Raw genomic sequence first — 23661 nt, forward strand, 5'->3', positions numbered from 1 at the left:
GGTTCTGATGTTAATCTCCCTTTGCAAGCACTTTCCTCAATAAACTCCTCAGTCCGCTCTGCCAACACGCTCTGGTTCCACAGGGAATGCCGGTGACGTCTTTGGCTCTGCATCTATTGCCTCTCTTTGGAACGGAAACGTGACCGCCCTTTGAGGACTGAGACGAGCCGACGGTATAAAACCAGAAACTTTCAGGCTGTTGACAGTCAGACTTGTACCCAGAGAGGTTTGGGTAGGAGTAACTCAGCTCGCCCTGCATCGGACAGAGGGCAGAACTCAAACGACCCCGCAAAAGAGACCAGCTAGAAGAGAGGCGAAGATATATCGACAGGTCTTCCTCAGTCACACAGGCGACTCCTTCAGCACCAAGGACAGCGATCGACGCCAGCACAGAGCGCGTTCCTTTTGGTAAGTCGTGCGAATGAACTCGTTCCCATTATTCGTGGCACCAGAAGGTAAAACGGCAAATGTTTATCAGAAAATCTCCCCCACACTCCCCAATTCCTGTTGACTTGAAAGCTTCTTTCTATTTGAATTCATAAATTTGGACTAGTTTCTCCCTTGGTCTCTATCTAGGAATAATTGGATTGATTTCAATAAAACGTCCAGAAGGGAAACGTTCCCTGGTGGGATTCGGTGAGGGAGGGGAGGAGGAGGCTGGTGCGAATGGGGTTTGTTGAGTAACGTCTTGTTTGGATCGCAGGACCCTTCGAAATGGTGATCAGATTCGATTCCCAGTCGGTGACGCTTTTCGCGCTCCTCAGCGTCCTCTGCTCCCGGGGATCGGCCTTCCCGGCGCTGGGCAGTTACTCCGATCTAAGGTAGGCGATCCTCCCCTTGGGACAGTCCATGGTAACTTTATCTTGAGGGTATTTCACAACGGCCGGGTCCAATGCAAGGCATCCAAGGCCTTCCGGAGTTCCAGTGGGTTGGGACACTGGAAGAAGATGGTGAGAGCAGTATAGGAGACAAGGGTTGCTGGGCGTGGATCAGTGTAGAATGTGTAACAGGGTCCGTGGATTATCTTCCATTACTGCCGGTATCAGACGGTTATTCCGCCGGTAACCTGAACATTACCTATAGCTTCTGATCACTGAATGCAATGTGTTATTTCATCGCCTGTGAATGAACGCCTGTAGGTTGAACTGCTGGAAACAATGGTTGAGGTCAATGGTGATGGAGCCATTTGAGGTGGTAGCGGGAGAAGTGACTGATGGAGACGGTGGCAGAGTGAGATTATGGTGGGTGGGTGGGCGGAGGTGCTGGGGAGCAGGATCATCGCAGCCACATTTTACCCCCACTGCGACGAAGCATGTTGGGGAGTAAAGTTTGCAATCTGGGCAATTCCGCAGTGTTGCGAGCGGAGGAGGAGCTCTTTGGATCTGACGGACTTCTGTCGGTGGGCCAGAATGTGGAACGGTTCAAGGTTTCCACCTGACCCGGGCACCAGCAAACGCCTGAAAACGTCCTGAACTGCAAGGGCCAACGGTTCCTCCTCAGATTGTGTCCACATTGCACCTAACACCAGTTGATTTGACTTTTGTTCTTTTTTGATTTGGCTGTTTGTTGCCGTCCACGGCTCCCTGCTATATCTGGGTTGTGCTACGTAAGGTTATGTCGGTTCTAGGCAGCGAATAGAGGGATATAGACCTTGTGCAGGCAGGTGGGATTAGTTTAAATTGGCGTCATGATCGGCACAGATATTGTGGGCTGAAGGGCCTGTTCCTGTGTTGTACTGTGAGCGGCCAGCCCTGCATTCATAGCGGTACCATTGATAGTGATGGGATGCTGCCTGCGGATTTATTTTCTGTTGCCTGTGGCTTCAACTTCGCTGCTTTAATTCGGCGACTAGACTGACTCCGGCTGGCTGTTTCCTTCTCATTCGTAGACTGGGAGATGCCGTTGGGTTTGATGAGCAGGGCAAAACGGACCGCTCACATTTACCGTTGAAAACCGACGACGACATTGACCAAAGCCCCTTGTTCGACAGTGAAAATCTCTACCGCAGGTCCGAAACCTTCCCGAGGTGAGTAATTCGCTTCGCCACTGCTGCAGGAGCGTCTGAATATTGGGCGCTTGGAGCTGCCGATTCAATTGGTCAATACAAATCTCTCCCATCACTGGGAACCTGCCGAGAGCCAAGTAGCACTGATGAGTTTAGTGGTACGTGAATGTGAGAGAGAATGTGTGTGTGTGCCGATGTAATGCGTGTAGGAATATCTGTGTATGCGTGGGTGTGTACCTGTGCATATCATAGGGGGACATGGCCCATTCTCCCACCGAATCCATGCCGACCATCTACACTAATCCTCCACTGATCCCATTTTATTCTCCCCACATCCCCTTCACCCCCCCCCCCAATTCTACCCCTCGCCTACACACTAGGGACAAGGTACAGTGGGCAATTAACCTACCAATTAACCTACGTGTATGAGTTTATGGATCTGTGTGTGTGTGTGTGTGTGTGTGTGTGTGTGTGTGAGAGAGAGAGAGAGAGAGAAAGCATTTATGTGAGTGTATGTGTGAGTGTGTGTCTGTATGTAAGTGTGTTCTATGTGTGTGAGAGATACAGTTTATTATGTGTGTGAGTGTGTGTGTGTGCGAGAGCATGTGTGAGAGTGCATGTCTGAGTGTGTGAGTGTAAATGTCAGTGTGTGTGTATGTGAGTGTATGCATGAGTGTGTGTGAAAAAGTGTGTGCACGTCTGTATCTGAGTGTGTGTGAGAAAAAGCGTGTAAGAGAGTATGTGAGAAAAATCATGTAAGAGTGTGTGTGTATGAGAGTGTAAGAATGTGTGTGAGACAGAACATTTGTGTGTGTGTGTCTATGTCTATGTGAGAGAGAGAGAGTGTGAGTGTGTGAGGGCATGTGTGTCAGTGTGAAAGGGAGTGTGTGTGTGAGAGAGTGTGTGTCTCTGTCTGTGTGAGAGATGTGTGTGTGTCTCTGTGAGAGATGTGTGTGTGTCTGAGAGAGAGTGTGTGTGTGTGTCTGTGAGAGAGAGAGAGAGAGACAGATTTAATATTGGAAACACAGGCAGTGAGTGTATTACATCTCTGAAAAGGGGACGGTGACTATGGTGGGGCTGTGTGCTCCCAGTCTCCCGATTCCCCGATCTTTCTATGAATTTCCAAGGTCTATTCACTCTCCCCCTTTGTTTGTTCCTTGCACTAGAGTAACGCGACACTCTGATGGTCTTTTCACCAGCGAATACAGCAAAGCGCTGGGCAAGATAGCCGCCAGAAAGTACCTGGAATCACTGAGGGGGTAAGGAGTCGGGTAAGAGGGTGCAGGGTTGGGGAGGGGCGAGGATGTCCTGCTTCCATGGTGGGATGACCTGCTTTCATGGTGGGATGGAATCTATCTGAAAGATATGGATGGACGAGAATTGGGTAGTTAAAAGCCAGAGCATCAAACCCGGTGGGTATTGCAATGTTTAAAAGTATCAGCGGGTAAACTGTCCAATTTTAAACAGATCAAGCAACATTTGAGCAAAAAGAATCTGCTGGATGAACTCAGGCAGCATCTGTGGAGGGAGGTGGACAGTCGGCGTTTTGGGTCGAGACCCTTTTCTCTGAGAGTGTTCAGGGTAATCACAGGCATATTCAGTTCAGTTAAAATGTTTTAAAGAGAGTCATGAAGATGGTTACCAAACGGATATGGTGTGGTGTGTAATAATGAGGGAGAAGGGGTCCTGTGGTCTCAGTAGATCAGAAAGCACCGGTGGTGTAAGAAGCAGAGTCTAACTCACAATGGAGCAGACTCTTCCACAGTTATATCTTGGCCTCCCAGATCTCCAGATTTGGTAGTTGTTGGAGACACAAGAGACTGCAGATGCTGCAATCTGGAGCAAGCAACAAACTCCTGGAGGAATTCAACGGGTCAGGCAGTGCCTGCGGAGGGAAATGATTTGTCGACGTTTCGAAACCCACCGAGTTCCTCCAGCAGTTTGTTTTTTTTTCGCTGTGGTAGATGTTGGATGGGAATCTCCACATCTGGAAAAACCGTGTGAAGATTTCTATGTGAGAAATATCCCTTTGCTGGCAAGTTCTGTACTGCCTTATTTTTGACTGCATATTTTGTCTGGGAAACGCAGTCCAGACTTGGGAAAAATCCTAAACAAAGTTCAGTTGTGTCGGGTGCATTCCGCATGTTTTCCACGAACAGACTGAGTCAGAAGTGGGTGACATCACAATATGTTAACACAGGAGGTGTGTGGTTGAAGATTTTCGAATGAAATGGCCCAATGCGTTTTATAACAGACTTACCATTTCATGAGGTAATGTATAACTTATTGGGTTACTGACAGATGCTGCTCGAGCAGTTTAATTTTTGCTCCATGTTCCAGCATCTGTAGTCTCTTGTGTCTCTAAATATTTGGATCTTTTAGGTGAAGGGATAATTTCATGGGTTGTCTAAATAAAGATAAACTCTTTGCATTGACACGTGGTAGTGTATGCTGGTGACACAAATTTGTGTGTCTTTTTGTCAAAGTCGAGTTTATTGCCATATGCACAAGTCCATGTGTGCACAGGTGCAATGAAAAACTTACTTACAGCAGCATCACAGGCACAGAGCATTAGAGACACAACATTCATGACATAAATGAAATGTAATTTATACAATTTTTTACAAGAAAAAACACAATTAGATCAAAAAAATTCAGTCTATTTTAGTGATCAAAGTGGTCATAGTGTTGCTAGACTGTAGTGATTAGGGTTGTGCTGGTTGGTTCGAGAACCGAATGGTTGAAGGGAAGGAGCTGTTCCTGAACCTGGTGTTGTGGGACTTCAGGCTTCTGTACCTCCTGCCCAATGGTAGCTGCGAGAAGAGGGCACGGCCCGGATGGTGGGGATCTTCAGAATCAGAATCAGAGTCAGATTTATAATCCCTGACATATGACATGTAATATGTTGTTTTGCGACAGCAGTACAGTGCAAGACATAAAATCCATAAATTACAAAAATAAATAAATAGTGCAAAACAAAAGGAATAACGAGGTAGTGTTCATGGGTTCACGGACCGTTCAGAAATCTGATGGCGGAGGGGAAGAAGCTGTTCCTGAATCGTTGAGTGTGGGTCTTCAGGCTCCTGTATTTCCTCCCCGATGGTGAGCTGATGATGAATGTTGCTTTCTTGAGGCATCGCCTCCTGCAGACTCTACCGATGGTGGGGAGGGATGTGCCTGTGGTGTATTGGGCTGAGTCCACTACTCTCTGCACCTTCTTGTGTTCGTGAGGCAGAATGTCACGGTCTTGAATGAATAAAATAGATTACATTTTCAACGGAGAATTCGAACAGTGAAGCTTATGGAGCAGTGGGAGAAGGCTGGGACTTGTCAGAGGGATCTATCTAAGACCCAGCTGAGGTTTGATTAGGAAATATCCTCTTGCACGCAGTCTGTAACTAGTTAATGTCATGGAAAGTGTATCTTACTGAAGGTTTTCTTCCTCAGTAGCAGGTTTAAAGGGTGTTCTTTTGGAATCTGTTCAATGTTTCACCAAAATATAGATGATTCAAGAGAAGGGGTGTTAGATGTTATGGTACAATAAATATATTCTGAAAGGAACATATTTGATTTCACCATAATATCTAACAGATATCTAACACATATTCAAATAAAATCCTCTGACTTTTTTTCCTGCTTTCTTTCTATGTGTAATCTGTTACAAGGGGCGAGGAAGTTCAAAGGGCAGGCTCTTATTCTGTAACTGGCCATGTACTTAACTCCCATACCCAAGACTAACAGAAATGTTGTTGGGTTAAACAGTGCCCAAGCTGGACAGGTTCCAGCCAAACGCTACGCCGATGCTGTCTTCACTGACGATTACAGCCGTATGCAGAAACAGATGGCGCTGAAGAACTACATCGACAACTTAGTGACCAACAAGAGAAGGTACTGGAAGTAAATCTGGACCAATGACAAGAGTCCAAGGGGACGTTCAAATCCCCCCACCCTTGTTTTTAAGTCTCTCCGTGGCCTTGCACCATCCCAGCACCCCACTACGTCTGCAGCCTCTTTCAGGCTGACAGACGTTCCTGATCTTTATGCTCCACCCAAAGTGACCTCTCAGTTTTAATCACACCAGCATGTCTTCAGAGGCCTGGGTCCCAAGTTCTGGAATTCCCTCCTCCCCCCCACCCCCATACAAAATCTCTAAATATGTCAGAACCAGAGGACATGGGCTCAAGGTGAAGAGTAAGGCAGTGAGAGGAGAGCTGAGGATCTTTTTCTTTTCACAATCGTAGAGTCATACAGCACAGAAACAGGCCCTTTGGCCCTACTGGTCCATGCCGACCAAGATGCCCATCCAAGCTAGTCCCATTTGCCAGTATTTGGCCCATATCCCTCTAAACCTTTCCTATCCGTGTACCTGTCTAAGTGTCTTTTACATGTTGTTATTGTACTTGCCTCAACCACAGCTTGTTCCATATATAGACCACCCTCTGTGTGAAGAAGTTGCCCCTCAGGTCCCTATTAAATCTCTCCCTTCTCACATTAAACCCATGACCTCTCGTTCCTGATTCCCCATCCCTGGGGAGAAGACTGAGTGCATTCACCCTATCTCTGCCCCTCATGATTTTATGCACCTCTATAAGATCTCCCCTCAGTCTCCTTTGCTCCAAAAAATGAAGTCCTAGCCTGCTTACCTTCTCCCTCTAACCCAATCCCTTGAGACCTGGCATCAGACTCAATTCCATACTAAAAAAGTAGCTGGACGAGCACTTGAACCACCTAGACATAGAAGAATCTGGAGCAAGTGCTGGTAAATGGGGTTAGTGTAGATGGTTTGTCTGGATATAATGGGCTGAAGAGCCTGTTCTGTGCTGTATGACTCTATAAATCTATCTGTGACTATTTGCCTCTCTAGCTCTCTGCCAGGCTGGTTCTGTCTGTAGCATTCTGTGATCCTTTGCCCTGATTTCCCATCTTCTGTCCAAATCTTTAATTTTCCTGTTGAAGTACTTTGATAGTTTAGAGGTGTTGTATACGTTGATGTGTTAAGGTTTGTTATATCATTTGCGTCAATGCAAACTGCTTTTGAATGTGCATTGGTTTAAGCTGCTTGGAAATTACCTCGTGGCTTCAGATTAATTGGCCCAATCAGTCTTTGTTTGTGCTTAACATCCACACAGAACATTTCCTAATACCTTGTGCCTGCACCACTCACCTTTACTTATCAGTCCTATTTCTGAATGTGTCACCAGCATCTCTGCTTCCATCACTAACTCCGATCCTGCAATCCACAGCCTTGCAATCCTCTGCACTGTTCCTCCTGCCCACTATTCCAAACCACTTACACCCACTCTGGGTAATGCTGCTCCCACTGAGTGAGGGTTGTGACCAAAGCTCATGATTTAACATTACAGTGCAATTATAGGGTACATTTATAAAGCACCGTTCATTCACTGTAGTTCTGACATGGTGTTACATGATCAGAGGGGATCTACTTTGAATGATAAAATATACAGTAATATACCAGTTAGGTTACCGGATGAGTAATCAATGATGGGGGATGATCTAGAGACATTGAACTTCCAATCCACGACACACAGAAGTTAAATTCAGCTCATTAAATGAAGGAATTCAAAGTCACTAACGGTAAGGGTGAGCATGAAACAATTGGATAAAATGTAAAGCCCAACATTATAACCAGTGTTTATCTGGTAGGGCCGAGACATGACTTCAGATCCCAGAAACATGGTTGGCATGTAACTACTTGCTAAGACAGCCTAGCAAGCTATTCAGTTCAAGGGCATTACATAATGCCCTTGTCATTAACTCCCACATCCATATATACACATATATACACGGGACAGGCTATTTGGCCCACAATGTTGTGCCTTGCCTACTTGCACCGATGGTACAAGATTCCGTGATATTCCTTGGAGAATGACAGGGTTCTTCCTGAATACCAGCCAATCAATATTACTTAAATAGGATATTTAAGGGAGGTGCCTATCAGGTACAGGCAGTCAGGATCAAATGAGGAGCTTGATGAGTATAAGAAATGCAAGAGAAAACTTAAGGGAGAAATTAGGACATCAAAAAGAGGACATGAGGTTACTGTGGCAGACAAGGTGAAAGAGAATCCAAAGGGTTTGTATAGATATATTAAGATCAAAAGGATAACAAGGGAAACAATTGGTCCTCTTGAATATCAGTGTGGTCATCAAAGCATGGAGCCAAAAGAGATGAATGAATTTTTTGCATCCGTATGTGCTCTAGAGACAGACACAGAGACTATAGAACTGAGGCAAAAGAGTAGTGAGGTCGTGGACCGTTTCCGGATTACAGAAGAGGAGGGGCTAGCTGTCTTGAAGTGAATGAAGGTGGATAAATCCCCAGGGCCTGATGATGTGTCCCCTCGGACCTTATGTGAGGCCAGTGCAGGAATGCCCTAGCAGAGATATTTAAAATGTCCTTAGCCATGGGTGAGGTGCTGGAGGACTGGAGGATAGCTAATGTTGTTCCATTGTTCAAGAAAAGCTCTAAGAATAAACCGGGAAATTATAGGCCGCTGAGTCTGACATCAGTTACAGGTAAATTATTGGAAGGTATTCTGAGGGACAGGATATATAAGTATTTGGATAAGCAGGGCCTGATTAGGGATAGTCAACATGGCTTTGTCCATGGTAGATCATGTCTAACCAATCCTATTGAGTTTTTCGAGGAGGTTACCAAGAAGGTCGATGAGGGAAAGGCGGTGGATGTTGTCTACATGGACTTTAGCAAGGCCTTTGACAAAGTCCCGCATGGGAGGCTGGTCCAGAAGGTTAAATCACTTAGTATTCAAAGAAGTAAATTGGATTCAAAGTTGGCTATGCGGGAAAAGCCAGAGAGTGGTAGTAGATGGTTGTCTCTCTGACTGGAGGCCTGTGACTAGTGGTGTGCCGCAGGGATCAGTGTTGGGTCCGTTGTTGTTTATCATCTATATTAATGATTCAGATGATAATGTGGTAAACTGGATCAGCAAATTTGTGGATGACCCCAAGATTGGGGACGTAGTGGACAGCGAGGAAGGCTATCAAAGATGGGACTAGTAGAAGATCAGGTCGGCATGGACTAGATGGGCTGAAGGGCCCGTTTTTATGACTCTATAACATGATTATTTATGGCACGGCTGTTTATGTGACATTGATATTGGAAACTGACTGCAATTTTCCTGTTTTATTGCAATACTTTGAAAGCAATTATTGACTGTGGTGACTTGAGGTGTATCCTGTTTGGTTCTTTCTGTACTTCAATGAAAATATAGCTCAGGGGTCTGATAAGGGCACAAAAGCTCTGAGATTCTAAAAGGCCCTTCCTGAAGGACAACTTCAAGGAAATGTTTGTGGTTGTTTGAAATCAATAATTCCAGGTGCAGGAGACCATCAGGGCAGTGTCCTGGGCCCAGCCATCTTCAGCTGCTTCATCAATGACCTTCCTTCTCTTATGAGGTCAGAAGTGAAAATGTTCACTGATAATTTGGTAAATTTGTTTATTATTGTCATTTGTACCGATGTACAGTGAAAAACCTGTCTTGCAAACCGTTCATACAGATCAATTCATCACATCTATGCATTGAGGTAGTACAAGGTAAAACAATAACAGAATGCAGAATAAAGTGTCACAGTTACAGAGAAAGTGCAGTGCAGGCAGACAATAAGGTGCAAGGTCATAACGAGGTAGATAATGAGATCAGGAGTCCACCTTATCGTACGAGGGGACTGTTGGGAGGGGGGAAAAGAGAGAATGTCCAGGGTGGGTGGGGTCTTTGATTATATTGGCTGCTTCACCAAGGCAGCAAGGGAGTGCCACTAACTACTCGACATTCAATTCAATGCCTCACTGAGACCCCCACTATCAAGGAAGGATATCCTTGGAGTGGCCACACAATGGCCACTGGGCATTTTGTAGCAGGTTTCTTGGCTCCTGCCTCCTCAAAGCCTCCCTGCCATTGGCAAGCCACAGATGGAGAGTGAGAGGGAACACTCTCCACTTGCCTCCATGAGTCCAGCTCCAACAGGTTTCAAGAAGCTCGACACCATCCAGGGCGAAGCAGGTCACTTGACTGGCTCCCCATCCAAACATCTAAACATTCGCTCTCTCCACCACCGGCACATGATACTGCAGTGTGTACCATCTGCAAAATGGTATTCACCTAAGCCTTTCCAAGAGTACCTTCCGAACCCCTGACCTATATCACCAAGGGCAGCTGTACAGGGGCATCACCTCTTGCAGGTCCCCTTCCAAACTATGCAACATGACTTTGGAGTACGTCACTCTTTCCTCATTGTCACTGGGTCTTTTCCCTTCAATAACACTGTGGGAGCACCTTCACCAGAACAGCTGCAGTGGTTTATGAAGGCAGCTCAACACCACCTCCATTCGGACAGTTAATAAATGTTAACCTTGCCAGCAAAACCCACATCCCCAAAATAAACTTGAAAACTATATGCAGAATAAATGACACTAGAGTGTGTTTGATCTGGTAAGAGCCCTGCCTGACATTACACCTTTCATAAGTGGCTAACTCAGGGACCGTACTTCCATTAATGCAACAACATGGTTGAGCAAACCAGTTGTTCTAGTCAAACGTTCATCATCTAGTTTTCCATTTCAGATAACTCGTGATATATTCTCCACCTATTTTAAATTCCTGTGTGTTCCTGCGAACAGGGTTCCTGCCTTTGTGATTGTGCGGCATGGATTTCATGTTGCTGGAGGAGGAAACCAGGGATTTGCACCAACAATCTAGTCCTACAATAGCAGCTGTGAATTTTAAATTTAGTCAACTAAATGGCTCTGGAATTAAATTATTAACATCAGTAATGGCGATGAAATGACTGGATTGTTGGGGAAGCTCATTTGGTTCACTGATGTCCTCCAGAGCAGGGAGTTTGCTTTTCTGTCGCATCTGGTTATGTGTGAGTCTGAAGTATCCGAGCATTCCCTCCATTCAAGGACAACTGGAGTTGGACAGAAGTTACTGGTCGAGCCAACATCAGCCACATCTTGTGATTGTAGAAAGAAGAGTTTGGAATAAACAGCAAATTAAGGTAGGTGAAATAATTGCATCAGCATTGACCCTGCTAGTCACTGATTCTAATCTTTCAACAGCCATGGGTCGAACCCAGACACCGTCTCAGACACTGCGTCGCTTGGTGAGAACTAAGCTGTGGTCGATGGCCTTTTGAATCACCTTCCAACTTTTGTGAGTACAACCTCTACCAGGCAGCGTGCCTGAGATACTTCACAACTGTTGAGTGTACCGGCTTAAAATTAGCCTTAACATTTGCATATCAGCCTTTATATCGGTAATTCCATGTTGATATGGACTGTGCTTTATTGGAGAAAATGTTGGTTGCAGTTTTTATTATGGATAGTAAGCCAACACAGATGGTTGATTTGTTACGTCTATGGATTTATGTTTGGACAGAGTAAGATACGATCTCCTTATTAGTCCCATGTATATCAAAACACACAGTGAAATGCATCTTTTGCGTAGAGCATTCTGGGGGCAGCCCGCAAGTGTTGCCACTGTTATGGACTAGGTGAATGTCCCTTTAAGATAGAGAATAGTGGCGTCTGTGTGTGGGGTGCTTACGTCAACAGAAGATAAAGGACATAATGATGTTGTTGAAGAAGTCAGTCGAAGTCAGTCAGAGGAGAGAGAGAGAGAGAGAAAAGAGAGAGAGAGAGAGAGCACCAGCCTGCTAGTTTTCTCTATCGATGGATGAGAAACAATAACTGTGTCTGTCACTGCAATCCACGTATGGAAATTGGGAGTAATCCAGTGGAGTTCACTTTGTTGCTGACCTGTAGAGGGAAACAGGTATTTGTGTGGACGGCCACGATACGGATGCTTTTCAGGGTGAAGAAGTCACTACTGAGTAAACACTGATGTTCGTTTGGGTACCCTCGTGGAACATTTGGATTTCGTAATTACTCTCTATGTTCTCTCTACATCTACGTTTTATCTTCAGACAACGGTGGTTGTTGAAGGAGCCTTTGCTCATGTTTCACCTTATGGCTTGCTGAACTGAACTTTAAGAACCATTCCTGGACTTGGAGTTTGGGACTTTGCCACACACACACGACGAGTTTAGTTTTGGGGTTAATATTCAAGGTTTAACATTTTTACTTCTAACATTCCAACATTTTTACTTTTATTTTTCTTATTATCATAAGTAGTTATCAAAAAAGTAGTTTTTAACACTGAATCATGACTCAGTGTGTTTCTTTTGTTGCTGGTTCGTAACAAAATTGGGGGCTCGTCTGGGATTGTTCCCCAGATTGACAAGATTCATCCTGGATCGAATCCAAGGATTGACAAGGGTGGTTTGAAGTCAAACTCAAGACTGGTACTGGAGGTCTGAGTTTGAACAAATTGGGGTCTTAGTGGACGACTGATTGTGGTTGGTCTGATAAATTCTTTTTAATTGGCTTGTATGTGTGGAAACCAGCAGCAATGGATATTGAGGCATTTTTGGAGTCACCAACCCTAGAGGGATTGGAGGTGGCAATAAAGTATGATTTGGTAAAAATTGCTACAAGGCTAAACCTTAAAGCAGCAAAGCAGTCTATGAGAAAAGCAGTTATTCATAGAATGATAGTTGACTATTATTTGGAGAAGGAAGTGTTCGAGGTGAGTGAGGTAGCCAAGTTTCCTGAGAGTAAACCAGTGATTTCTGATGTGACTTCTCAACCAGTGGAGTTGGAGGATTTGGAGGAGGAAGAGTTAGAAGAGTTTCCTGAGAGTGGGTCATAGATTCCTGATGGCCAGGTGCAGTTAACAAAGATAGAGTTAGAACAAAACGCGAATGAAGTTCGAGTTGGGACAAAAAAACTAGAGGCCGAACAAAAGAAACTAGAGGCAGAACGGGAGCTAACTCGGTTGAAGTTAGAGGCTGAACGAGAACGGGAACTAATTCGGTTGAAGTTTGAGGCTGAGACAGAGGAAGGGAAGGCCCAGATGGAATTGTGGAGGATGGAGCTGGATAGGGAGGAGAAGGAAAAACAGCGGCAGCATGAGTTAAAAATGAAGCGAAAGAGTTTGGAATCTGATTCTGATGATGGTTTTTTAGCCAGCAGGGAGGTTCGATTAGTCCCTCCTTTTGAAGATCAGGTTGGTCAGTATTTCCAACATTTTGAAAAGGTTGCTGTGAGTTCAAACTGGCCAAAGGAAGGATGGGCTCTTATGTTACAGAGTGTGATTAAAGGTAAAGCTCAACAAGCTTATTCTGCTTTGTCTGTTGAGGATGCAGCTGATTCTACAAAGGTAAAACAATCTGTGTTGAAGGCCTGCGGATTGGTACCTGAAGCTTGTAGACAAAAATTTAGAGACTTGAAGAAATCTGCAGATCAGACATACATGGAATTTGCCAATAGAAAGAGAATATGTTTTGAACGATGGTGCATGGCTAAAAATGTAGTTGGGGATTATGATAAATTGACAGAATTGATGTTAGTGGAAGACTTTAAAAGATGTGTCCCAGCTGAAATAATAACATATTTAAATGAAAAGGAGGTGGAAATGTTACAAGAAACTGCAAGGTTGGCAGATGATTATGCTTTAACGCATAAATCCAAATGGGGACCACCTAAAACCTTTCAAAGGTTATAAGGACAATCCAGGTAAACCAGAGATTAAATTGGGAAGTAATCAAAAAGGGAAGGATGAAAAGAAGCCAGTGTTGGAGAAACCTGCTGAGCGTACTTGTTATTACTGTAAGAAACCTGGCCATGTGATAGCTAATTGTGCCCTTTTGAAGAAAAGGAAGGAAGCCGTGCCCAATGCTTGCTTTCAGGTAATTAAAAATCAAAAAAGGTTTAGGGGATGTTGTTAAAGATCAGTCCTTGCCAAAGGTGAAAGCTGAAAAGTTGGATGAGGTGAGGAAGGAATTCTGTTCTTACGTATCAGAGGGTTTTGTTTCACTGAATGATGGGTCACCCCAGGTGCCAGTGAAAATCCTTAGAGATACTGGGGCTTGCCAATCTCTCTTGCTGGACAGTGTTTTAAATTTTGGTGAAGAAACTGACACTGGTGAGGTAAATCTAGTGCGAGGCGTTACATGTGACACCATATCTGTCCCTTTGCACAAGGTGATTTTAAAGTCAAAGTTCGTAGAAAGACTTGTCGAGATAGGGATACGACCTAGTTTATCAGTGGAAGGAGTTTCTTTGTTATTGGGGAATGACCTTGCAGATGGAGAATTTGTCCCTGTGGTACTGTATTGGTATTGGTTTATTATTGTCACTTGTACTGAGGTACCGTGAAAAACTTGTCTTACAAACCAATCTTACAGGGCAATTCATTACACAGTGCTGTTACATTGAGTTAGTACAGAGTGCATTGATGTAGTACAGGTAAAAACAATAACAGTACAGAGTAAAGTGTCACAGCTACAGAGAAAGTGCAGTGCAATAAGGTGCAAGGTCACAACAAGGTAGATCATGAGGTCATAGTCCATCTCATTGTATAAGGGAACTGTTCAATGGTCTTATCGCTGTGGGGTAGAAGCTGTTCTTAAGTCTGGTGGTACGTGCCCTCAGGCTCCTGTATCTTCTACCCGATGGAAGAGGAGAGAAGAGTGAATGTCCCGGGTGGGTGGGGTCTTTGATTATGCTGGCTGCTACACCAAGACAATGAGAGGTAAAGCCAGAGTCCAAGGAGGGGAGACTGGTGTCCTTAATGCGCTGGGCTGTGTCCACAACTCTCTGCAGCTTCTTGTGGTCTTGGGCAGAGCAGTTGCCATACCAAGCTGTGATACATCCTGATAGGATACTTTCTATGGTGCATCAGTAAAAGTTGGTGAGAGTCAAAGGGGACAAACCAAATTTCTTTAGCCTCCTGAGGAAGTAGAGGCGCTGGTGAGCTTTCTTGGCCATGACATCCACGTGGTTTGTCCAGGACAGGTTGTTGGTGATGTTCACTCCCAGGAACTTGAAGCTGTCAACCCTCCCGACCTCAGCACCATTGATGTAGACAGGTGTATGTACACCGCCCCCTTTCAATGACCAGCCCTTTAGTTTTGTTGACACTGAGGGAAAGGTAGTTGTCATGACACCATTCCACTAAGCTCTCTATCTCCTTCCTGTACTCCGACTCATCGCTGTTTGAGATATGGCCTACAATGGTGGTATCATCTGCAAACTTGTAGATGGAGTTAGAGCAGAATCTGGCCACACAGTCATGAGTGTATAGGGAATAGAGTAGAGGGCTGATAGGTTAACGATCAAACCAAGGATTGATGAGTCTGAGAATGATCCAGATGTTTACCAATCCTGTGCAGTGACTCGAGCTAGAACTAAAGAATTAGCCAAGGCCGACAGTCCTGTGCAGCCTGATGTTGTTCCATGTGACAGCCCTAAACAGGAAGAAAATTATGATGACTTGTCTGAGACTTTTCTGTCTTCACTGGAGGATCAAAATCCTTGTATTGGGCCCGAATTTGAAGATTTGTCTTTGTCAAGGAAAGAATTTATGGTGGAACAGATGAAAGACCCTGAGCTTACTGAATTGAGAGAAAAAGCTCTCTCATGTGATAAGATTGAGAAAGTGCCAATTGGATATTATGTCAAAAATGGAGTGTTAATGAGGAAATGGAGACCTCCTCATGTCCCTGTTAATGAGGAATGGGAAGTTATTCATCAGGTTGTGGTTCCTAAAGATTATAGGAATGAGATTTTAAACCTGGCCCATAGTATGCCTTTGGGTGGTCATTTTGGTGTGAATAAAACTGTAAGGAAGATTTTGAAACAATTCTATTGGCCTGGTTTGAGAAAAGATGTGGTGATGTTTTGTTGAACCTGTTACACATGTCAGATGGTAGGTAAACTAAATCAAAGACCCCCTGTGGCTCCGTTGAAACCTATTTCTGCTTTTGGTGAACCCTTTTGAAGGTGATTGTGGACTGTGTTGGCCCATTACCAAAGTCTATGGCTGGAAATCAGTATTTGTTAACCATCATGTGTGCAACTTCTAGATTTCCAGAGGCAATACCACTTAGAAATATTAAGGCCAAGACTGTGTCAAAGGCTCTTTTAAAATTTTTTACTTTAGTTGGTTTGCCAAAAGAAATCCAATCTGATCAGGGCAGTAATTTTATGTGTAATTTGTTTCAACAACTTGTCCATGAGTTGGGAGCAAAGCAGATTGTATCATCTGCATATCATCCAGAGTCTCAGGGAGCTCTGGAGAGATTTCATTCTACTCTCAAAAATACGCTGAAGACTTATTGCTTTGAAAATGCAAAGGATTGGGACGATGGTGTTCATTTACTTTTGTTTGCAGTGAGAGAATCAATACAGGAGTCATTAGGATTTAGTCCATTTGAGCTTGTATTTGGACATCGGGTGAGAGGACCTTTGGAATTGTTAAGAGAACAGTGGGTTAATGAGGAAGTGTATTTGAGTCTGTTGGACTATGTCCAAAAATTTAAAACTCAGTTGGAGAGAGTCTGCCAGCTAGCGAAAGAGAATTTGAAAACCAGCCAGATGAGAATGAAGGCATGTTTTGACAGATGTGCTCGGCCAAGGATATTTGCTGTGGGGCAAAAGGTGTTAGTATTTTTCCCTAGCCAGAACAATCGATTGCAATCTCATTTTTCTGGACCATTTGTTATTGAATCCAAGTTAAATGAAGTAAACTATGTAATTAAGACACCAGATAGACGCAAGAACACACAACTCTGTCATGTAAACATGCTTAAGCCTTATTATGAGAGAGGTTCAGTTGCGGCCATGGTAGATGATATGAAGGTTGTTTCTAGAATGCCTGATGTTGATGTTGAGGAAGGCCAATTTAGACCAAATATTGTTCCATCAAAACTAAAAAAACAAAATATCCTGGAGAACCTTGAAACGAAGTTGGACCATTTACAAGTTTCACAAAAACAACAGATGAGAGAATTAACTTTAAGATTTAAAAATCTGTTCCCAGATGTTCCAAACAGAATTTCGGAAATTACTTATGATGTTGACGTTGGGGATGCAACGCCAATCAAACAACAGCCATATCGAATGAATGTGGAAAAGAGTAAACTTGTTGACCAGGAGATTGAATATATGTTAGAAAATGATATTATTAGATGTTCTGCTTCAAACTGGAGTTCGTCCTGTGTTATTGTGCCTAAGCCTGATGGAACTGTTAGATTTTGCACAGATTACAGGAAAGTAAATGCTGTAACGAAGTCAGATGCTTACCCGATTCCTAGGGTGGATGATTGCATAGACAGAATGGCAAAGGCTAAATTTCTTACAAAGATTGACTTATTAAAAGGGTACTGGTGTGTTCCATTAACAGATAGAGGAAGGGAGATTTCTGCCTTTGTAACCCCTTCTGGATTGTATGAATATAATGTTTTGCCATTCGGAATGAAAAATGCTCCGGCAACATTCCAAAGAATGATTAATTCAATGATTCATGGGTTAAAACATACAGATGCCTACATTGACGATTTAGTGACAGGAAATGATACATGGGAGGATCACATCTCTGTGTTAGAAACGTTGTTTGAAAGACTTTCCGAAGCCAAACTTACAGTTAACTTGGCTAAAAGTGAATTTGGCCATGCCACTGTGATGTATCTTGGTTATGTTGTAGGTCAAGGCAAGTTAGCTCCTGTTCAGGCAAAAGTTCAAGCAATATCTGAGTTCCCTGTTCCCACAGGTACCAGAACTGTTAGAAGATTTTTGGGAATGGTTGGATATTATCGTAAATTTCGTAAAAATTTTGCTGATATTGCTCTTCCCCTAACTAATCTTCTGAAGAAGGAAGTAAAGTTTGTTTGAACAGATCCTTGTCAAAAAACATTTGAGAAGCTGAAAGCCATTTTATGCTACCATCCTGTGCTCAAATCACCTGACGTTGAAAAGCCATTTTCATTAGCAGTAGATGCCAGTGATGAAGCTGCAGGAGCTGTGTTGTTGCAGAAGGGTGACTGTGATGATATTAACCATCCTGTAGCTTACTTTTCAAAGAATTTAATGAGCATCAAAAGAATTATTCCACCATAGAGAAAGAATTACTGTCGCTTGTTTTAGCCTTGCAACATTTCAGTGTATATGTTTGCACTGCTCAGAAACCACTGACTGTGTATACAAATCATAACCCATTGGTGTTTCTGAGCCGAGTCAAAAACAAGACCAGAAGGCTGTTAAACTGAAGTTTAATTTTGCAAGAGTATGACCTCATGATAACTCACATTAGAGGCAAAGATAACGTGATCGCTGATTGTCTCTCCCGATGTTAAATGGGAAACATGTATCTTTACTAATCTGATATTCTGTAATTGTGTAGAATGATAATTATTAACATTACTAACTGTATGCGCGATTAAATTTTTCTTGGAAAAAATTTCTTTTTAGGTGAGAGGTGTTACGGACTAGGTGAATGTCCCTTTAAGATAGAGCATAGTGGTGTGTGTGTGTGTGTGTGTGTGTGTGTGTGTGTGTGTGTGTGTGTGTGTGTGTGTGTGTGTGTGTGTGTGTGTGTGTGTGTGTGTGTGTGTGTGTGTGTGTGTGTGGTGTGCTTCTGTCAACAGTAGATAAAGGACGTAATGACGTTGTTGAAGGAGCCTTTGCTCACGTTTCACCTTATGGCTTGCTGAACTGAACTTTAATAACCATTCCTGGACTTGGAGTTTGGGACTTTGCCACACACACACGGCGAGTTTAGTTTTGGGGTTAATGTTCAAGGTTTAACATTTTTACTTCTAACATTCTAACATTTTTACTTTTATTTTTCTTATTATCATAAGTAGTTATCAAAAAAGTAGTTTTTAACACTGAATCATGATTCAGTGTGTTTCTTTTGTTGCTGGTTCATAACTTCCGGCGCCAACATAGCATGCCCACAACTTCCTAACCTGTAGGTCTTTGGAATGCGGGAGGAAACCGGAGCACCCGGAGGAAACCCACACAGACACGGGGAGAACGTACAAACTCCTTACAGACAGCGGCTGGAATTGAACCCGGGTCACTGGCGCTGTAATAGTGTTACGCTAACTGCTACACCTATCATTGTCACAACACTGTGGCATGATGCTTGGGTCAGAATAAGCTCATTGCATTTGCATTATGATTGAACCACTGTCAAATTGTTTTAATAGCCCAGCTATTCATGTCGTTTGGGGAAGGAGTTATGTCATCAATAAACCATCCACCTTACTTGTAGATACAGGACTGAGGCTGAATCTTTACTGAAACCTATCAGTTATATCAAACTATCGGTTCCAGAAGAAAGCATTGAAGGGCAACAGGGAACAGGAACTAAACGCTGGCCTTGCCTGTGACACCTTCACACTAGAATGGATTTTAAAAGAAGAAATTGGCTTTTATTTGTTAAATGTGTTTATAATCTGTAGAAGAATGTACTTGGAAAATAAAGCTCACCTCTCTGGCAGTAACAATATTGTAATGCAGCCACTTTAGACAGATAGGTCACAGATAAGGACAAGCCAACAAACTCATTCACTGAGCTGTGAGCTGTTTTCAAAAGCACTGTGAGTCTCATTTAGGGGTGGAATGTCTGCTGGATGACCTGTGATCCCTCCGACTACAGCTCTTTGCTATGAATGAAGAAACATTCAGTCCCTTTAGAATGGACAACAACACATCTTGGTGATGAACTGCTATAAATTAGTTGAGGTTGTAACATTTGAAAATTACTCAGGCTTCACCTTTGGATGATCTCATTGGAATTTCATTGAAATATAGTTGTGACAATATATTCACCCAGCAGTTTGCCTTAGTCATTGCAGCTGAGGAGTTTCTTTCCTATTTATTTATTTAGTGGAAGCCATTTACATTGAGTGAACTTGCATTGGGGAAATTTGCAGCAGAGAATCAAGATCTGTTTATATCTGCCCATGAGTTAATCAGACATGAGTCTCATTGTAATGTAATTCTAGTTTATAGGCGATCACTTAAATCTATTTCAGCCAAGACTGTCAGATCCAATGGCTTGTCCATTTTACATCCTGTTGAATTTACCTTATATTGACATTTGAGGTGTATCCAGTTGGATTATATCAATATGAAGTAGTCCCTGCCCCACCCAGTGCCGAACTAATTATCTGTTGGGGTGGGGTAGGGTGAGAGAAACCCAGTCATCTAAAAAAACAGCGTTTGAAGCAAATGTCACAGGTTCAAGTCCCACTTCCCAGATTTGATGCCAGCTCCCAGCAGGCATGGCTTGGCCTATCTCCTTTGATGACTTGTCCACCACAGCCCTCTGTGGCAGAGAGTTCCATAAGTTCACCACCAATTGGCTGAAGAAATTTCTCCTCATCTCAGTCCTTGTTCTGATTCTAATTCCAGAGATTTAGACATATTGTCATGACGTGAAATCTGTTGTTTTGTGGCAGCAGTACAGCACAAAGGCATAAAATTACTATAATTTACGAATATAAAAAAAAGATTAACAAGGTCGTGTTTTATGGGTTCATGGATCATTTAGAAATCTGACGGTGGAGGGGAAGAAGCTGTTCTAGAATCGCTGAGTGTGGGTCTTCAGGGTCCTTTACCTCCTCCCCGATGGTAGTAACGAGAAGAGGGCATGTCCTGCAACCAGAGACTGTGACATTTGTGATTCCCCATCCAGGGGAAATATCCTTCCCCCATCCCATCTGTCTAATCCCTGCCAGAATTTCCTGAATTACAATGAGATCCCCTCTCCTTCCTCTAAAATCCAGTGAATACAAACCATTCAACTTAATCTCTCCTCTTCCAGCAGACCCACTTTCCCAGGAATCTGTCTGGTGAGTCTTCATTGCATTCCGTCTGTGGCAAGCATGTCCTTTCTTAAGGCCAGAATTACGCACAATACTGCAAGTGTGTTCTTACCACAGCCCTAACTGTAGTAATACATGTCCCTTTGCTCAAAACCTCTTGTTCCGAAGGCCAACATACCACTTGCCTTCTTAACTACTTGCTGCACCTACAGAATTGCTTTCAGTGACTGACATACAAGGACACCCATATCTCTTTTTACATCGACACTTCTCGATCTAACACCATTGAAGTAATACACGGCCTCTCTGTTTCTTCTACCTGCAGATAACTTCACATTTATCCACATTGAACTGCATTTGCCACGTGTCTGCCCACGTGCACAATCTGCCTTCACTATCTTGAAGCCTCTCTGCATCCTCCTCACAACTCACAATCACACCCAATTCCTTGTCATCGGCAGACTTTGAAATGTCACCTCCTAATCTCTTATCCAAATTATTGAGATATGTTGTAAGTAGCTGGGACCCAAGCAATTTATCCCTGCAGTATCCCAATATTTACAGCTGGCCACCCTGAAATAGGCCCCAAAAGGAAGTGGTGAGGAGATCTCAGTGTCCTGGAGGTACAATTGTTGTATAGAACATCGAACATAGAACATTACAGCACAGTACAGGCTCTTCGGCCCACAATGTTGTGCTGACATTTTATCCTGCTCTATGATCTATCTAACCCTTCCCTCCCACATAGCTCTCTATTTTTCTATCATTCATGTCTCTATCTAAGAGTCTCTTAAATGTCTCGAATGTATCTGCCTTCACCACCTCTGCAGGTAGTGCATTCTACGCATGCACTATTTAAAAAGTGTTTAAAAAGCTTCCTCTGACATCCCCCCATACCTTCCTTCAATCACTTTAAAATTATGCCCCCTTGAGTTAGCGATTCTCGCCCTGCGAAAAAGTCTCTGACAGTCCACTCGATCTATGCCTCTTATCATCTTGTGCACCTTTATCAAGTCACCTCTCATCCTCCTTCTCTCCAAAGAGAAAAGCCCCAGCTCGCTCAACCTATTCTCATAAGACATGCTCTCCAATCCAGGCAGCATCCTGGTAAATCTCCTCTGCACCCTCTCTAAAGCTTCCACATCCTTCCTATAATGAGGCAACCAGAACTGAACACAATACTCCGTGTGGTCTAACCAGAGTTTTATAGAGCTGAAAAAAATATATTCTATCATATGTATTTATATTGACCTGGATTAAAGCAGCTGCAAACTAAAAAAGAGCACATTTGTGATGTAGATTTGAATGGAAAGACTTTCTGTTGCAAATTGTCTGTCAAAAGAGGCTGGAGCTTCTCTGATAGTGCCTAGCATCAGTTAGTAAAAGGACTGTGTGGGCTTACTGTTATGTTTGTTCGTCATCAAGAGACAAACTTCGTGTGGGTTTAATGTCTGAACACTTTATAAACTAACACCAGACTCGCTTGCTTTCCCTCTCTTTTTACAGCCACTTCCTGTTCCCACATGTGAGCCCTTGCATTACCTACTGGGAACTAGTTCTTTATTATAACTATATAATAACAATTAATAACACACTAACTGTTGATATTCTTATCTTAAACAGAACCCCTAAAGAACATTCGATTACCTACCGAACTGAAAACTACACACAGCCTTTTTTGACTACTAACCTAGAGTGAAAGCCTATCAGTGTCAAGTTCCAAACCAACGTGTTGTGCAGTGAATGTTTTGTTGACCCATTTAGTTCTTCATAAATGAAAGTCAATATTTACACACACTGTAAATAACAGCTCTGTTTTTTTCTCAACTTTTGCCTATAGTTTGTAGTTATGTCTATCAGCCTTGGACCAAGGTACCCTCTGTAATGTTAGACATCGTTATAATGTTACACATCCTTATAATTAATAAATGCATCAAAAGTAGCACATGAAGACCACAGTTTTCTAATTGTAAACCCTCTCATTGTGTTCAACAGTCTTAATGAAATATCCACTTTTCTTTAGACTATAACATTTGTTGAATTACATACTTGGTGCGGAAGGAAGTATCTATTCTAACCCTCCACACCTCATCCCTAACTGCTGCCTATCAGTATAGATCTGTATTTCAAATCCTTGCCTATATCACACTGCCTGCACCCCATTTGGACCTGGTGCTCAGTTCAAAACTCTTCATCTCTGGAAGTTTATACTGTCCCTTGGAGGAGGAGCAACACATCAGATGGGGATTAAAGCGGTGAAATTTCAGTGAGGTTTACAATCTGTCAAAGGGGGAATAATCTAACTGATTAAAACATTCGACAGAGCACTGTGAGATAAAGAATTCTGTCTGCTGGAGTGTGAAACAGCCAGTGGTGTTGGGAACTACAACTGGAAACAGAAATATGAACTCCCTCTCCCAAGCTATTGTTGAGTTTGGGCCAATTGAAAATTTCAAAATTAATGATCACTGAATATTGGTATTGGTATTGGTATTGGTTTATTATTGTCACTTGTACCGAGGTACAGTGAAAAGCTTGTCTTACAAACCGATCGTACAGGTCAATTCATTACACAGTGCAGTTACATTGAGTTAGTACAGAGTGCATTGATGTAGTACAGGTAAAAACAATAACAGTACAGAGTAAACTGTCACAGCTGCAGAGAAAGTGCAGTGCAATAAGGTGCAAGGTCACAACAAGGTAGATCATGAGGTCATAGTCCATCTCATTGTATAAGGGAACCATTCAATAGTCTTATCACGGTGGGGTAGAAGCTGTCCTTAAGTCTGGTGGTAGGTGCCCTCAGCCTCCTGTATCTTCTACCTGATGGAAGAGGAGAGAAGAGAGAGTGACCTGGGTGGGTGGGGTCTTTGATTATGCCGGCTGCTTCACCAAGACAACGAGAGGTAAAGCCAGAGTCCAAGGAGGGGAGGCTGGTGT

General features: G+C 43.2%; 1 protein-coding gene across 1 annotated transcript; it reads left to right on the plus strand.

Annotated features, from left to right (window-relative positions):
• LOC127568811 (VIP peptides-like) lies at nt 1–22548 on the plus strand. The gene is made up of 6 exons (XM_052012997.1): nt 1–408; nt 704–821; nt 1889–2026; nt 3172–3264; nt 11105–11198; nt 22345–22548. Exons 2-5 carry the CDS (start codon nt 715–717, stop codon nt 11157–11159), a joined length of 393 nt encoding a protein of 130 aa, XP_051868957.1. The 5' UTR covers nt 1–408; nt 704–714; the 3' UTR covers nt 11160–11198; nt 22345–22548.
• Nucleotides 22549–23661: the final 1113 nt, after the last annotated feature.

This window comes from Pristis pectinata, chromosome 3 (genome assembly GCF_009764475.1).
Source record: "Pristis pectinata isolate sPriPec2 chromosome 3, sPriPec2.1.pri, whole genome shotgun sequence".
Lineage (NCBI taxonomy): Eukaryota > Metazoa > Chordata > Chondrichthyes > Rhinopristiformes > Pristidae > Pristis > Pristis pectinata.

Bases quoted from the DNA above. Each gene is read 5' to 3' on its own strand.
- LOC127568811 (XM_052012997.1), top strand. From the start codon at position 715: ATGGTGATCAGATTCGATTCCCAGTCGGTGACGCTTTTCGCGCTCCTC. The intron at 2,027-3,171 runs GTGAGTAATTCG...TCCTTGCACTAG, and splicing joins AGGTCCGAAACCTTCCCGAG to AGTAACGCGACACTCTGATG. The intron at 3,265-11,104 runs GTAAGGAGTCGG...ATCTTTCAACAG, and splicing joins TACCTGGAATCACTGAGGGG to CCATGGGTCGAACCCAGACA.